Here is a 16,241-nt window from a genome sequence, read left to right as displayed (position 1 = left end):
ACATTAATGACATTGGGCCCTATTTAAACAATCTTTGGTGCATGGTCTAAAGCATGTGACACAACTGTGGTTAGGTGGTGTCCAACTCCCATTTGCTAGTTAAACAGTGGATGATCTGGGCGCAGAATAAGGCACACAGTGCAAAGGGGGCAAATACTCTGAATTAGTCATCGGTGTGTTTTGAGCAAAACATACATTAAACCAATCAGAGTCATCTGCCATTCTCTTTAATAGCCAGGTGTGCCAGGACCTGGAGCATTGCAATTAAACAGTGGCACTCATCTTTACTGAGGGAAAGGTATGTGGTTTGTGGCTGCTGGACCTTCTGCCTCTGACGTTTTACAATCATCTGTGCCATTAACAACTCTCTTTGACTGCATATGAAAAAATACACTGATATTCAACTGAGAAGGAGAAAAATTATAATTTTAAACAATAGCGGCTAGGATACAGGTGGATGAAAGTCTTTAATGAGGAAAATATTACTGACATTGGCCGCGTTTCCCAGATTCGATCGTTCTTAAGGACTTAAGAAGGCTCTTAAGAAGGGTTCGGCTAAGAAGGAGCGCTAAGATACGGGTGTTTCCCAGATGCGTTCTTAACTGCCTTCTTAGGAGAACCTTAAGATCAAGCCAAAGAAGCTTTTGAAGAAGCTCTTAGTGGGAGCTGTCCACCGCGCTGCTGCTGTGCTGAATCAATCGATGCCAGGCAGATCGATCACCCACCTCTTTATCAGCGCATAAGTGCGTGTGTGTGTGCGCATGCTGTCAGACCGGGCTGTCCAGGCAAAGAGATCCAACGGCCGTTGGATCTCCGCACGGGGCAGCCGGTACTTTGCCTGGACAGCCCGGTCTGACAGCACGTCCAGTGGGGAGAAGTGCTGACGCACGTATGCATTTATGTAAACCGTCTGGCTTCGCGCACGGCGACGCTGTTGGTTCACAGCGAGAATGTGCTGTATTGCAGCCGTGGTTTCTCACACGCGCGGACTTTGGCAACGCATTTATATACTGTAGAGTAGCAGGTGAAGCCTCTCTGGATGAGGTTCAGCTGAGTTTAATACACCTGTTCCCTTGATATCTGTGAAATGCCACAGGGTTGTTGTTTTTTTTATGTGTAGCCTAGTACTATAAACTCATATATGCAGATGTTGTGGAAAAGTTAAACGTGTAATTCAATAAAAAGGGTTTTTTTTCATCTACCATTTTCTTATATTTTTTTTCTTGCGCCAGTGGTCCGCAGCTATGAGCGCATTTCAACATTGAGCATTGTTTTATTATTTCGCAGAGTGGAGGATATAAATTTCCCTGACGCGCTTGATCACTGAGCATTTGGTCGCTAAGAAGGCTGTTAAGAGTGGGTCAGCTCGATCTTACATTTCCTTCTTAGTGAAAGATCTTCTTAAGCTAAGAGCGACTCTGGGAAACACATCCTTCTTTCACAGCGTTCTTAAGAGCGCTCCTAAGAAGATCTTAGCACTTAAGAGCTTCTTAACGAATCTGGGAAACGCGGCCATTACCTGCAGTGATCCTCCTGCAGCAGAAACAATGTGCATCTTTCCTAATGGGAACAGCGAGGAACAGTGGATAAACTTCACTATTTAAAACTCGCCAACAGGATCAGTTAATATTTCATGTTAGCTAATGTTCTGTGCTATTCTACACATCAAAAGGTCACACACTGTAAAGATTCATACAGTAAAATAGTTGGCCGTGAATTAGCCGCTCTCCAGATAAATCTTGAGATTCTTTCTAAAAATATGTATTTCAGAAAATAAAAGTTCAATTCTGTTTCCTCTATTACAGTGACATTACTGCATGCATGGAAACATTATCAAGGACTGAAAGTAGCCTCTCTAATCCAAAAATCTGTGTAAACACAAATTGAACCAGCCTGTGTGGTGCATGTTAATCAAAAATAATGCACCCTTTAAATAGCAGCAAACACACTGCGCCATTGACTTTAGACCAGCTCTGTGGTGCAGTCACTTTCTGCTGCCAATGTGTCATCAATGCACCTGACCACACCTCACCAACACGCCCAGAAGTGCACAGGTGGGCACAAGTACATTTGCTATTTACACATATTGGGTGCTGGATGTGAAATGACAACTGCACTGGTCCTAAACTAGTAAAGATACTTGCACTGCGCTGTGCGCCACCTTGCGCCAGATCTAAGATAGAGCCTATATTTCTCTTTATCGTTATGCTGATGACACTTGTGTATTGTATCACTGATTCTGTACAACAAGCCACAGAAAACCTGCAACTTTCCATTAATCCTCTACGAGATGCTCTGATTGATCTTAAACTAGTACTAAATGCAGGTAAAACAAAATTCATGCGAGATGTTTACTGTAGTAATTTGCATACATCCACTACAAATGGATCAAACATTGAGTTACTGGAATATAAATACCTTGGCATCTGGCTTGATGAGAAATTCACATTCAAACAACATATAGACAACAGTGTTTCCAACAAAATCAGACTTTAATTGTGGCGGTGGCTGCCATAGGGCGTGTTCTTCGATTTTAAATAAATGACATTTTGAATGAAGGTGTACTCCAGGTGTGTCAGTTCAAGGTGACATCTGTAGGACTAGCTTGAATGCTTTAAAGTTTCTGTCTCTGCCATGGTAATCAATGTCCACATCTCTATTGTATCTTTTGTTGTTTTTAATTTAAAAGTGGAGGAAGACGTTACAGCTTTCCTTTAGCATTTAAATAGTTTCAAATGGCATGTGATACGCATGCACAGAATAGTATCCACAAGTGGTAAACCATCCTCGTGAGGGAGCATTTGTTTCAGAGGTGAAACAGGTTCCACAGAAGGCTGAGAAACACCCTACTGTTGAGTTACTCTTTAATATTTATGTCAGGTAGTTGTTGTCATTCAGCCTGCAGCTCTCAGTAATGTGATACTAGAGTAAGGGAACAAAAATGCACACACACTATCTAAAGTCTTTCTTCTCCATTCCGACTCACTGAGCTAATCTTCCTCTCTTCTGTGGTCTTCCCCAGATGGCCAGGTGATTCCTCTGGTGGAGTTGTCAGCAAAGCAGGTAGCCTTCCACATCCCGTTTGAGGTTGTGGAGAAGGTTTACCCCCCTGTCCCAGAACAGCTCCAGCTCCGCATTGCCTACTGGAGCTTTCCCGAGAATGAGGAGGACATCAGGTGAGAGTACTGATAACCTGGAATTCTTTTCTTCACCTTTCAGGGATGGATGTGTTGGTAATCCTGTCAGCTACTGACAGTTGAAGACACAAGTGCAATCTGCTGATGTCCTGCCAACTGTGAGATTGTTTCCCCATAAGAGAGTAGGAGTATAATAATAAGAGAAGAGAGCTCTTTTAAAACTTTAAGTCTCCTGTGATAATCAATGGAAAAAAGTCTGCACACTGACTCCAAACCACAAACGTTATATTATTATAGTTGTTATAGTTATATATTTTAAAAAATCTGTTCTCACTTCAGAAGCAGACAGTATGTGGACTGCTATGTAGTCAGTCTGCATTTATTTTCCTGTATCAAGATATGGTTTAAAAAAAAAATAAAGTTGATCTTGTCATAGTTGCAGTTGATTTATGTGATTGTTGAGGCCAATACCAGCAAACCACATGGTGAAAGAACTTGAGATTTTGGAAATGTGCTGTTCATTTTGTCAGTGGGAAACCCCTTATGCAGTGGAATTACTTGAGCTGATTTCCCTACTGTTGGGATCTTAGCAGTAATAAATGTTAAATTAGATATGTATGTGTAGCACAGATGGGAGACACAAGACACAAGAGGTAAGGATCCAGGCATCGCTGTTCAGTGCCATCATTTCTCTTAATAAGTTACATTTTTAGCTTTAATTTGTAACATTTGCAAGTGTCAATACATAGAAACAACTAAAACACATGAAATAATTAAAATCTCTAACCCTAGCTTTTAACTGTTTTAACTTGCAGCCTAATTAATGTTGACAGCAGCCAAAACATAATTTTGCCTCTTGTGAAGTCACTTAAATCATGAATATTTACTAGTGACAACTGGGGATGTCAGCACAAACTAAAACTTAGGAGCCTGATGCGAGTATTTTTTAGGTGTCTGAGCTTATCAAAATGTTTTGCCAAACTGCATTTTCACTGCAGAAAGTACCCCTAAATGCAGGCGGGGTCAATAATGGCCGGGCTTTGGAGTGAACCCCCTTTTACTTTTCTAGCGGTTGGGAAACAACAGAGGAGACTGATCTTGATGCTTGATCAGCTGCTGCCTTCATTAACTGACACACTGTGACCTATTCTCTACATTACTGCCCAATTGGCAACTTATACAAACTGCTAACCTTGATTTCCTTCTTTCCTTCTTTTCTGCTGCTCTCTCTCTCTCTTAAACATGGTCCCTATGCACAACACACATGTTGTGTGTTCTTTCTTCTCAGTTTGTGGTTGCTTGTTATAACAAGGAAACAAACTTTGGGAAAAGCTACAGGCAGCAAGACAAAAGACTGCTAAAAATACATTGGTTTGGGAAATCCTACATTAGAGCAAAGGCGATGAGACAATTCTGGTTGATCCGACTGACCAGTCAGTGGGCTGCAGTGTTTTAACTAAGGCTGCTCCGATTGATAGGCACCGATCGTTATCGACCAAATGTGTTGTAAAAAGTTTGATCGGAGGTCTCTATAGAGCCTGATTAGAATAGCCGATCAGATAAACACACGAGACAGTTTGTCTATCCGCCGCTTAAATGCCACACACAGCGCAGGATTCTGCTGCTTGCCTGCTGCCAACAGCTTACCAGCTATCCTTTTGCCAATATCGATACAGATTTCCGCGCACTCTTGTTTTAAGCAGTGTAATGTAATCGCAAGGCCCCTGCGGGGAATAGGTGGACCGGTACTGGGGAACAACTCTCATAACGTTAGGTCTCATGCTGAGAGGCCAGCCAATGATTATAACTAGTACTGACACAGTGCTGTGAAGAGAGATAACTATGGTAACAGCAGGAGAAGACGCGGCTTGTTGGAGTCAGAAGTAGTCCTTTCAATTTATTATTTGGCATTGTCTGTTTATATTTTCTGTTGTCCTGAGTGGGGGGACAGTGTAACGTCGTTTGTTTTGTGCCCTGCAGCATGAGAGCTAACAGCAACCAGAGCTAACAGCTGACTGAGCTAACAACTTGCAGCTGACAGCAGAGCTAAACACAACAGAACTGTTCAGAGGAACATAAAGTGTTAAACTGTGAACTGTTTGATGTAGTTTAATGTGACAACACAGCAAGGTAACACTAAATAAATGTACTGAAGTACTTTAGCTGAGTACAGTTTGTAGGTGAATGTACTTTGGAGTTACGGACACTTTCCATCTGTGTACATTTTATCAATCTGAATTAACAAGGTACAAGCGGTGACCAGGTGGTGGAGTCGTGGCTTCAGGGCACAAAGACTGAGACAACTGAGACTGCCTTTTTATCACACACACTTGACAGAGTCACAAACCTAGACAGAGTGACTCAATTTTAGAGGTCACCACAGAAAAATTATTGTCAGCACTTGCTGTAGCTTAAAATAGGGTGTTTCAAAAAGTGACAGGTGGAATCTCTAGTTAGGAAGCTGACATTTTTAGATTGTGCAATTGTCCAGAAGTATTATAGGAAGCTTCCACCTTTAGGCCAACTTAGATTGAGGCACACAGTGGTTCCCTAGACAGAGGACATCCTTACAGCATTCACTAACAAGTGGAAGAAGAACATGGATCTCAGTATCTCAGCACCTTGGCATCGTATGTCTTCTTATGTCTTCGTGAAAAAGTTATCTAAAAATTATTTCTGCCTTTTAGAAATAAACTCAACACAGATAGACTCCTGACATGGATGGATGGATAAACAGGACTCACCAGTGTAGATACACTCAGTTTTGTGATTCAGTGATTACTAATTTGTTTCTCTTTATCTTTCTTCTATCATTTTTCCTCTTCTTGTTCTCTTCTTGTCTGACCTCTATGGTTCTTCTGTCCCGTGTCTGTCTCTGTCCTCCTGCTGCAGGTTATATTCCTGCCTGGCTAATGGAAGTCCAGATGAATTCCAACGTGGAGAGCAGCTATACAGGATCCGAGCTGTCAAAGACCCCCTGCAGATTGGTGGGTTGAGTTGTCGCACTTACTATACCGAGACTCAAAGAGGCATTTATCATTCCTATCGTAAACTATAACAGTATGCACTATAGTTTGCGCAGAATGGTATAAAAATCAGCTAGACTTAAGTTTATAATGATGGCATGTACAGCTTGAGTAAACCATGTGATTCTAAGGAACTCCATTCACTTACATTGTCGCTATAAATCACCAAATTATTACATTAAAAATTCCTTTCATAGCTTCACTTTTTAATGAGTGAGTCAGATAAAATATGTATCGTGCTTAGTAATTGTTGTTGTCTCTTGTCCTTCTGTGACTGTCTCCTCTCACCAGGTTTCCATCTCAGTGCTACAGTGGTGTCCAGTCAGGCCGGTCAGTCTAAAGGAGCTTACAACGTGGCGGTCATGTTTGATCGCTGTCGCATCACTTCCTGCAGCTGCACCTGTGGAGCTGGAGCCAAATGGTGTGCTCATGTGGTGGCCCTCTGCCTCTTCAGGATCCATAATGTGAGTTTGTGTGTACCCTAGGGAATTCTATCAAACTGTATCACATCATCAAATCAGTTGGCCTCCTTTTATCAACAGAAAACCAAACAAAAAGTATTCATTCGGGCACGACATCCTTATCAGATGGGGGATGGGGAAGTGGGTCAAACCCAAAATGATTAGTCAAGTCCCAATAATCAGTCTCAACACAAAATTAATTTTTAATTGTTGTTAATTGTAATTAAAAGTTATTTTTTAGGATGAAAAGCAGCATGACATGCAGCAAAGAGCCACAGGTCAGACTCAAAGCCTGGGCCACTGCAGCGAGGGCTTGACTACAGCATTTTTAATGCAAATGCTAAAGATGCTAAAATCATAACAATATCCCATTCATGTATTAATTGTTAGATTTTAACCACAAATCTCTGAAAACTTTTAATTTAATTCTTAATGAAAAACATTAATATTTTTAATAATGTAGCAGGTAAGAGGGTTCCTTGTACTATTTACATCTTTAATACTTTCTTTCATTTAAGAAGCAAATTTGGCACTGTAACTGAATAATCCCTAACTGAATCAACATTGACTTGAATAGGAAATTAAATCAATCGCGACATCAGTGGTGATACCCAGCTGGAGTCAAATACACTACACCTTACCTTCCTGGAAAGGATGTACGATTGGTTGACAGGAAGTTACAGTTTGTACCAACATGATGTAGAGGGGATGCTCAACTAGCAAAATGAATCTTTAGTCTACCTGTCATCAACTGTGTTGTCCTGTGTGCTTTTTAGTACACCATTTGTATCAGGCATTTTAAAATATTTTTTCAACACGTAAAAAAAATGATGTTTCTGGAAATGCGTGTCTTCTGTAATCTAAGGTGTATTTTTAAGTTTGGATTTTGTGAGTGCTACATAGCTTGTTAACTGAGGTTGTTGGGTGTTGGTTTGTCTCTATATATGTGTCTGTGTGTGTCTTCAGGCATCAGCAGTGTGTCTGAGGGCTCCAGTCTCTGAATCTCTGTCAAGGCTGCAGAGGGACCAGCTCCAAAAGTTTGCTCAGTACCTAATCAGTGAGCTGCCTCAGCAGGTAATATCCAGTTCCCAAACCAGTTGTTCTCTATAGAACAAAGTATTGAACAAAATGTATCTCTGCATATGTAATTTATATATGAAAAAGAAAGTTTGGTATTCATTCAGTTTTGTGTCCCCAGATCCTACCAACAGCTCAGCGGCTGCTGGATGAGCTGCTGTCCTCTCAGTCTACTGCCATCAACACTGTGTGTGGAGCTCCAGGTACAGTACAAGAAATGAAAATATAGATTGTTTATAACATACAGTACAGCAAGAGAACAATGTGGAACAGTCCTAATGTGCACTGTCTGATATTCAAACCAGGGGAGAACTTTTAATTGTTTCATTCAACCTTTTGTCTGCATATAATAATGTGAACCAGTTTCAGCCTACATTATCGCAGATTTCTGTAGCCAGATGGCAGTAATGTTACCTATAGCATTGGCTGAGGATATAGGAGATATATCCTGTATGGGGTCTCCCTGAAGTGAAGAGTAGGAGTATTCGTGGACAGAGGAGTGTTTTTGTCACGGAAGAAAGGTTTAAAGGGAATTGTGCTGTCAAACCACAGATGCTCTACATTTTTTTTTCAACTCAGCACTGTAACATAGGAAAAGGAAAGTCCTTAAAATGTAATTTAAAACAGTACAGTTACTGGTCTTTGTAATGCATGACAATTTTCTCTGGGGGGCTTTCTAAGGGAAAGATCAGATTATCTGTATAATGTGTATGTGTGTGTATATGTGTGTAGACCCCACAGCAGGCCCTTCAGCATCTGACCAGAGCACCTGGTATTTGGATGAGTCGACCCTCAGCGACAACATCAAAAAGACTCTGCACAAGTTCTGTGGGCCTTCACCTGTAGTCTTCAGGTACACACTGCTTATCTCACTTAATGGTCCTGAGAGGGGCTGTATGTAAGATATGGCCCCAATATAAAAAACAATCAAGAAATTAACTAACATTATCAACAGAGTGTGAAGTAACAACAGTGTTGATGTTGTATTGTGTTGCAGACATGCTGCTAAGTTAGCATGCTAACCAGCTAGCCCTGACCTTTCCTGTCCCTTGATACCACTTTGTAGTGCAATAGGCCGATAGCACCATAGTTTTTTAGTAGGAAGTTGTATGAGTATCAAGGCCACTGCTCATTAAGAAAATGTCGAGGAGGAGATATTTTGATCAGTATTTTTCTTACTAAACAGAAAAGAAAAAAAAACCCTTCCAAATTCAAATTTCTCTTTTTTAGTGAACTAAGATGAGCTTAATTGCCTCATAAACTCACTGTAAAACTCTTCATTCAAACATTAACAAAATAAAAGTCACCAAAACAGTCTTGGTTTTTCTTTCCACAATCACCTCTGATTTGGTAGAAATAATCCTTAATCTACCAAGTAAGATGTCAAAATATTCTGGCTCTATACGCCGTTTAAGCCCGCTGTTGATGTCCAACTCTTTCTCTGAGTCCTTCACGCCTCCACTGACCTTGTAGTCATAGTACTCCACTTCTCCAACCCTGTTCACACATGCACTTCACTATATAAATGTGGTGCCAATTTTACATTTCAGCTTTTTTTATTTGAAAAAATCACAAATCCAGAATTAACGCAACATGGAAATCTGTTAATTGGACCATGAAACATTTCCTCTTCACTTATCACAGTCTGAATTGAATCTAGTCATATTGAGGGAACACTACTGTAACTAGTAGTGTGTGTGTGTGTGTGTGTGTGTGTGTGTGTGTGTGTGTGTGTGTGTGTGTGTTTGTGTGTGTGTGTGTGTGTGTGTGTGTGTGTGTGTGTGTGTGTGTGTGTGTGTGTGTGTGTGTGTGTGTGTGTGTGTGTGTGTGATCCACAGTGATGTAAACTCCATGTACCTGTCGTCCACTGAGCCACCAGCCGCTGCTGAATGGGCATGTCTGCTGCGACCTCTGAGAGGCCGAGAGCCAGAAGGTATCTGGAACCTCCTGTCCATTGTCAGGGAGATGTTCAAGAGACGAGACAGCAATGCAGCCCCACTGCTTGAGATCCTGACCGAGCAGTGCCTCACCTACGAACAGGTACGTCCTCAACATTGACACAGGCTCCAGGTGCTGAAAGTAAACCAGTGCAAAAATTAAAAACTACACTCATGTGCATGTTAGTGATAATGTTGGAGTTAATAGCCGGGGAAGTCAAAAATGTAAAGGAAATAAAAATGTGCTATCTTTGTTGTGATTTTTTTTCTTTGAGGTAGCTCTCAGAAATCTCAAGGCTGTGGGGAGATATTGCAAATGCTCATAAAACCAAACTAGAGAGTCTTTATGATATTTTGTATCTGCCAATATCACATACTTTGCTAATTTACCCCTCCATCAATGTACTCACTGGCTCAATCCCATTTCCAATTTCTAACCTTACCCCAAGTTTTCAGGTCCCCCCTTACCCCTCAGAACAGAGTTACAAGGGGTAGTAGTTTAAATCTCCACCTATGAAATTTGGATGATCTTTCAAGACCTTCATACATCATCAGTTGTTGTTGATGGCGTTTATTAAGAGACGCAGTGGATATTTCCAATATGCTGTCCAGGCTTGCCTTGGTAGTCTGTGTTCCCTGTGTTACACAGTGTTCAGGCATACACCAATTACACCATACAGCAGGAGTCGCATTCACTTATCACATAACAAGAGTGAGGTGAGTTTACTGACAAGACGATGGAGGATTTGTTGTCGAAGAGACAAGCAAAAGTGCCTATTTTGCAAAATGTCAGATTTAAACTCAATGCTAATAGAGAACCCGATAACGTTAATGAGGGAAAAGGTATTGGTTACCTCAGTGAGAAATTGGAGATGTGCAGCCTGTCACCTGCAGCTCTTCATCTAACTGCTCCTTCTTGTTCAATTACACCCTGACATATTTCAAATTGATCCTCTGTCAAAAAAATTCCAAAATAACTGTTGTTTTGCTCTCTAGATGCATTTTTGATGAACGATAGTGGTGTTCATTCACTGAACACATTGCATTTCCTGTGCGCCTACTTCAAAATAAGTCAACTCGTGTTTAATGCTTTTAATGTGAAGATGCTGCAGTAGGAAATACCAGGTAACACTGGTGTTGTCACAAGCTTATTAGCTGGTAGGAAAATTTGGACACTGCAGCAACCCCAATGCCATTTCCAGCTGTTGTGATTTCTCTTGTGTTGCTGGTATTATCACAATGTTATTTGCAACATTAAAATACATCAAAATTTGGCACCGTCATGCACAAATCAGGAATAAGTTTTAGCTAGCTACCAAGACATCAGCAGTAGTAGTGATTGTTTAATGCTTGTTATAAAGAAAAAGGTGAAACAAAACAGAGGGGTAGGGCTTAGTGTGTTGGGATCAGGCCATTATTCACTCACAAGCCCACTAATTTAAATGCCTTCTTTGATTCCACCAATTATATTTCTGAATGGAAGTATTGATTGAAGGGTTTATTTACAGGGTTAATTCAGTTTGGTCCAGACCACCTGTCACTTACTCAGTTAGTTGTTTTTATGACATTACGGAGAACTTAATGACTTTTATTCATGTTGGTGCGCTGTGCTGGCAATTTTCCAGACCTCTAACCTTTTAATATATATGAAATGCTAAAGATAGACATGAAATTCGTATGTTGACCTTGAATTAAAAAGAAAGTTGAAGTACATGTTGCTCACTGAATTGTGTGTGTTCAGATCATCAGCTGGTGGTACAGTGTTCGGACCTCCGCATCGCACAGCAGTGCCAGTGGCCACACCGGACGCAGCAATGGCCAATCAGAGGTGGCAGCTCACGCCTGTGCCAGTATGTGTGATGAGATGGTGGTGCTATGGCGGCTGGCAGTGCTTGACCCCACTATGAGCCCCTGCAGGTGAGACCATTGGCACCAGGCAACACACTGCTTATAGTCTTGTTAAATTGTCACTGAGTTTGGTCATGAAATATGATATATCCCACGGAGAAGTTGTGTAATATCAGCACACTTTTCACTTAAGGATTGCATCAGACAACATATTTAAGTTGGGGGCAAGTCGTAAATAGGGACCATAATTAACAGCAAACCGTGTATGCTCTCCTCTAGGCGTCTGGAGCTGGCAGGCCAGCTGAAGCAGTGGCACCTGAAAGTGATAGAGATAGTGAAGAGGGGACAGCATCGTAAGTCTCTGGATAAACTGTTCCAGGGCTTCAAGCCCGCTGTGGAGTCCTGCTATTTCAACTGGGAGGTGGCCTACCCACTTGATGGCATCACCTACTGCAGTGCTGATAAGAAGAGTGCCACATTCTGCTGGTCCAGGGCAGTGCAGCTCCAAAGAGGAGCCAAAGCTGCTGCAGGAGGAGGTGGAGAAACTTCCGAAACCGGTGGTGTAGTGCGAGGGGAAAGTGGAGCTGGAGATTTTAAAGGAAGAGGAAGTGGGCACTCATCCCAACAGGAGGTGGCAGTGCGACCCAAGGAAACTATACTGACCAAGAGGAAAGGTCTGTCAGTGAGTGGTGGGGGAGGGATGCTGGTCCGTCTGGGAGGGAGCGTCTCTCTGTCCTTGGAAGATGGAGGAGGGAAGTGCATGTACAAAGGACCGGGCTCCTCCTCTGGAGGTAAGCTGAAACTGACACAGGGAGGTGGGAAGGGGGCAGCTGTAGGAGGTCCTGGAGGAAGTGGAGGGTTAGGAGGGGGTAAGCATGCCAGTGCCAAGAGAAGAACCAGCAGTGAGGACAGCTCCCTGGAGCCGGACCTGGCTGAACTCAGCCTGGACGACGGCTGCAGTCTGGCTCTGGGGGCTGAGGCCAGCAACACTTTTGAGTTTCTCCCCCCACCCCCAGAGATGCTGCCCTCCCCGAGCCCACTGCTTAGAGACTCACGCAAGTACAGCAGCGGCAGCGGAGGGAGCAAGATGTTTGAAACAAAGCGTGTCAGCCAAGCCTCAGCTACACTTCCTGCTGCAGAGCCTGCTCCACCTTGCTTCCCTCCCAAAGAGACTGTGGTGGTTGTTATGGACTTGCCCAATGCTACAGAGAAGGAAGCAGAGCTGGAGGTGGAGCCTGTCCAAAACAGAGATGAAGATGCAGATTCAGCTGGCAGTAACCAGCCTTCCACCTCCACCACAACAGCAAGATCAGGTATCACTGAAAAGGCTGCCAAACCACCACAGGGTGGCAAAGAGGCAGCATTAGCTGGATCAGCTACAGGTGCACAAGCTAACCAGGCAGCAGAAGCAGCAGGTGGAGATGCAGGAGAGGCTGTAGGTGAGGATGACTATCAGGCATACTACCTGAATGTTGCCTCAGAGGAGGGAGCAGACAGACAGCTGGCTGACAACCACCAGGAGGAGGAGCCAGACATCTTTGCAGGGATGAAACCTCTGGAGCAGGAGGGGCGCATGGAGGTGAGGAAGGAGCACAAGTGTTGTGCTGGTTACATTGTTCACAGCCAGAGCTTTACAGGAATGGATGTAAAGATTCAAACACATTCTGACCTCATCCATAAAGGTCACGTCACACACATAACGCACCTTCAAACAATTTGGTCAAAATTGTATTTACCAGAAGACATTTGAATTTGATTATCTTTCAGCTGTAACAGTAACATCTATATTGGTGTTCTCCAGTGGGCATGAATGTTTGGTACACACTGACAGTGTCAATACAGCAGTTTGATTGAGGCAATACCTGTGTGAATGGGCACAAAAAATAGGCCAACCATAGCTGATATTACCTCTATTATTCATCTCAAATCAGAGTAGTGGACACTTACCTGTTGGTAAGCTGTGAGTTAAGTCTGGTCACCTGGCATGACCACATCTGGACCGGTGGAAGAGAGACTGCTCTTTCGCTAGCAGATTACATGCTGCCACAGCTTCCTATCATGGACCACTGACTGACTATAAAATGTGGACTCAGCTTCCGGGTCTGAAAAGTGTTGCCAATGTAGAGGTGCCTTTTACAGTACCTGCGTTGTGTTAATGGCCAGCAGAGGGCAATTCCACTGGTTTAAAAAAAGTCTTACTGTACATGAACGTATGAGAAAATGACCCTGCTTCTCACTTAATTTATAACCTCAGTAAACTGTATTCCTAATGAGCTTATGGTCTCAGTCTTGAACCACACTGCCAGTAAGAACATGGCAATTTGGATTTTCGTTGTTGCCTGCAGCTGCCTTAACTTTCACTTCCAAATAAGTGGTAATTGAGTTAAATGCTATCAGTCTGATAGCGGTCAATCTGGCTGATTGCATGCTGCTTGCTCTTAATTGTGTAAGTGTCCAGCTGTCTTTACAGCACATTGTGAATAAAACGTTATTTTAAGTAATAGAAAGAATTCTCAACTCAATTTCAAAAGTAAGATCTGGGTTGTAAAAAATACAGGAATTTCCATTAGTGAAAAGAATGCATGACTTTCGAATCAAGCTAATGAAGATGTCTTGACCAAAGGAGAATGATTATTTTGCTCATTATTGTTCTACTGGTTGTTTTAATTTTCAGCTGTGTTTACACCTGACTGGACCTAATGCCATTAGACAAAAAACATCCAGACTCAGCGGCATAGATGAGAAAACCCCTGTGCTCCTCTGAATACTGTTGCTGTGTGTGTGTACAGGTGCTGTTTGCATGTGCAGAGGCTCTCCATGCTCATGGATACAGTAATGAGGCGTGCCGGCTTGCTGTGGAGCTGGCCAGAGACCTGTTAGCCAACCCTCCAGACCTGAAAGTGGAACAACCACAGACTAAGGTAAATCCAGTCCTAGCAGTGTCAAAACACATTCTCCTGTGTCCTTTGACTTCTCTTCTCTCCTTTTAGTCAATCTTCCAAACTCATCAGTCATCATCTTAAACTATGTAGCAGGAGGAAAGCAATCAGATTTTTCTAATATCTGTGTTATATTGGCATTGTTACTCTCCCAAATTGTTACTGTGCCAATTTCTAGTCATGCAACAAATATAAACTAGTCATTAAAGTTAGAAAATACAGATGTTGAGTGTGGTAAAGTGTTGTTTCATGTTCTAACATCGTTATTATTTCCCTGGATGTTGGATGTAGGGTAAGAAGAGCAAGGTGTCAACCAGTCGTCAGACGCAGGTAGCCACTAACACGCTGTCAAAAGCTGCCTTCCTCCTCACTGTTCTCAGTGAACGACTGGAGCTACACAACCTAGCCTTCAGCACCGGCATGTTCTCCCTGGAACTCCAGAGACCACCGGCATCTACCAAAGCTCTGGAGGTCTCTCACTCTCACACAAATCACACACAAATCCTGAAAGTTAATACTATTGAATGGTTGTTGAGTTATGTTTATTCAATGTTAACAGTTCCTTTTCCTAAAACACTGTGTTTTAATTATTTATTTATCACATAATCATATCTAGATGAAGCAGGAGTGTGAGTGAAGGAAAGTGAAATCATCTGTATGCCAAACATTGTAAAAGGTTGTACCATCCATTAGCTTCATTAGCATTTAAAGGCAGAAACTGGCTACTTGTCCTTGTATAAACTGTATTGTATATGGTGTCTCCAAACTATGCTTATAGAATGTGGAGACATGAACGTGTATCACACATACTGACAGAGTGTATGTTTGTGTGTTGACCAGGTGAAGCTGGCCTACCAGGAGTCGGAGGTGGTAGCGCTGTTGAAGAAGATTCCGCTGGGCCTGGTGGAGATGTCGGCCATCAGAGAGAGAGGCGAGCAGCTCCGAGACGGAAACTTCTGTGATTACAGACCTGTGCTGCCTCTCATGTTAGCTAGCTTCATCTTTGATGTACTGTGTACCCCAGGTAAGCACCAATTATTGTTTGATTGTTGGACATTTGTATGGTCAGTAGTTTATATTGCTTTTCTTTCAAACAGAACAGAACAAAACAACACAACACATCAGATACAACAAGAGATGAGAGACGGGGCACTTGGAATAGAAACAAGGTTACACAATTATAAGACTGAGCAAAAGACAACACTGTAACTGAGAGTGGATAAACAAAATTCAAATGAACAGAAAATAAATAACTTAATTGGTGAGCACAACACAGATCATTGGAAATTCAGAGTATAAGATTTTAAAAGTTGAACTTGACTTGCTGGATATGTAATTTTTTGCTGTGAGTACTGTGTCTTTTTAAAACAAAAAACATACTTTTAATATTGTTTTTGTCTCACATAGTTCTAGTTTGGTCTGATTGTTGAAATAAGCAAAGCCAACTAGTTTTCTCTTTATAGATATAGAAACATGACATGCCCAGGCTCAATCAGGAGTTTCTGCTCTGACATTTTCAGTGGCAAAAATATTCACAGTGGGTCAAGCATTATGTCAAAAGTAACAGCAGCAGCTTTAAAAAAACCATCAGCTTACCTGCTGCAGTTGTTGTCACCAACTCCAAAAGGTTCCCGCGCCAGGCTTTCCGTGAGGTACACAGTGATGAATATGGAAGCCCATTACTGCCAGTTAAAGAAAAGGATAAGATGAAAACTAAGCTTAATGGAAAAATATTCCCATTTTACGCAAATCATCATTTTCAGAGAAAAAGCAATAACCATGCGATGAGCGAGGTAGAAATTATCAGATACAAAAT

The 16,241-nt window shown here is 42.1% G+C and overlaps 1 protein-coding gene across 3 annotated transcripts in view; it reads left to right on the top strand.

The window, feature by feature from the left end:
• The window catches only part of zswim8 (zinc finger, SWIM-type containing 8), a 45,424-nt gene that overhangs the window by 10,690 nt on the left and 18,493 nt on the right, over positions 1-16,241 (top strand). For all 3 annotated transcript variants that reach the window (XM_084375213.1, XM_084375211.1, XM_084375212.1), the window contains exons 2-13: positions 3,023-3,176; positions 6,030-6,124; positions 6,455-6,627; positions 7,591-7,698; positions 7,823-7,904; positions 8,434-8,554; positions 9,540-9,741; positions 11,380-11,555; positions 11,766-13,065; positions 14,276-14,407; positions 14,717-14,896; positions 15,266-15,449. In XM_084375213.1, coding sequence (XP_084231339.1) covers positions 3,023-3,176; positions 6,030-6,124; positions 6,455-6,627; positions 7,591-7,698; positions 7,823-7,904; positions 8,434-8,554; positions 9,540-9,741; positions 11,380-11,555; positions 11,766-13,065; positions 14,276-14,407; positions 14,717-14,896; positions 15,266-15,449 — 2,907 coding nt within the window. The remainder of the gene's footprint in view (positions 1-3,022; positions 3,177-6,029; positions 6,125-6,454; positions 6,628-7,590; positions 7,699-7,822; positions 7,905-8,433; positions 8,555-9,539; positions 9,742-11,379; positions 11,556-11,765; positions 13,066-14,275; positions 14,408-14,716; positions 14,897-15,265; positions 15,450-16,241) is intronic.

Source organism: Pagrus pagrus (assembly GCF_965226575.1).
Source record: "Pagrus pagrus genome assembly, chromosome: 15".
Taxonomy (NCBI): domain Eukaryota; kingdom Metazoa; phylum Chordata; class Actinopteri; order Spariformes; family Sparidae; genus Pagrus; species Pagrus pagrus.
This window is presented reverse-complemented; position numbering and strand designations above follow the sequence as displayed.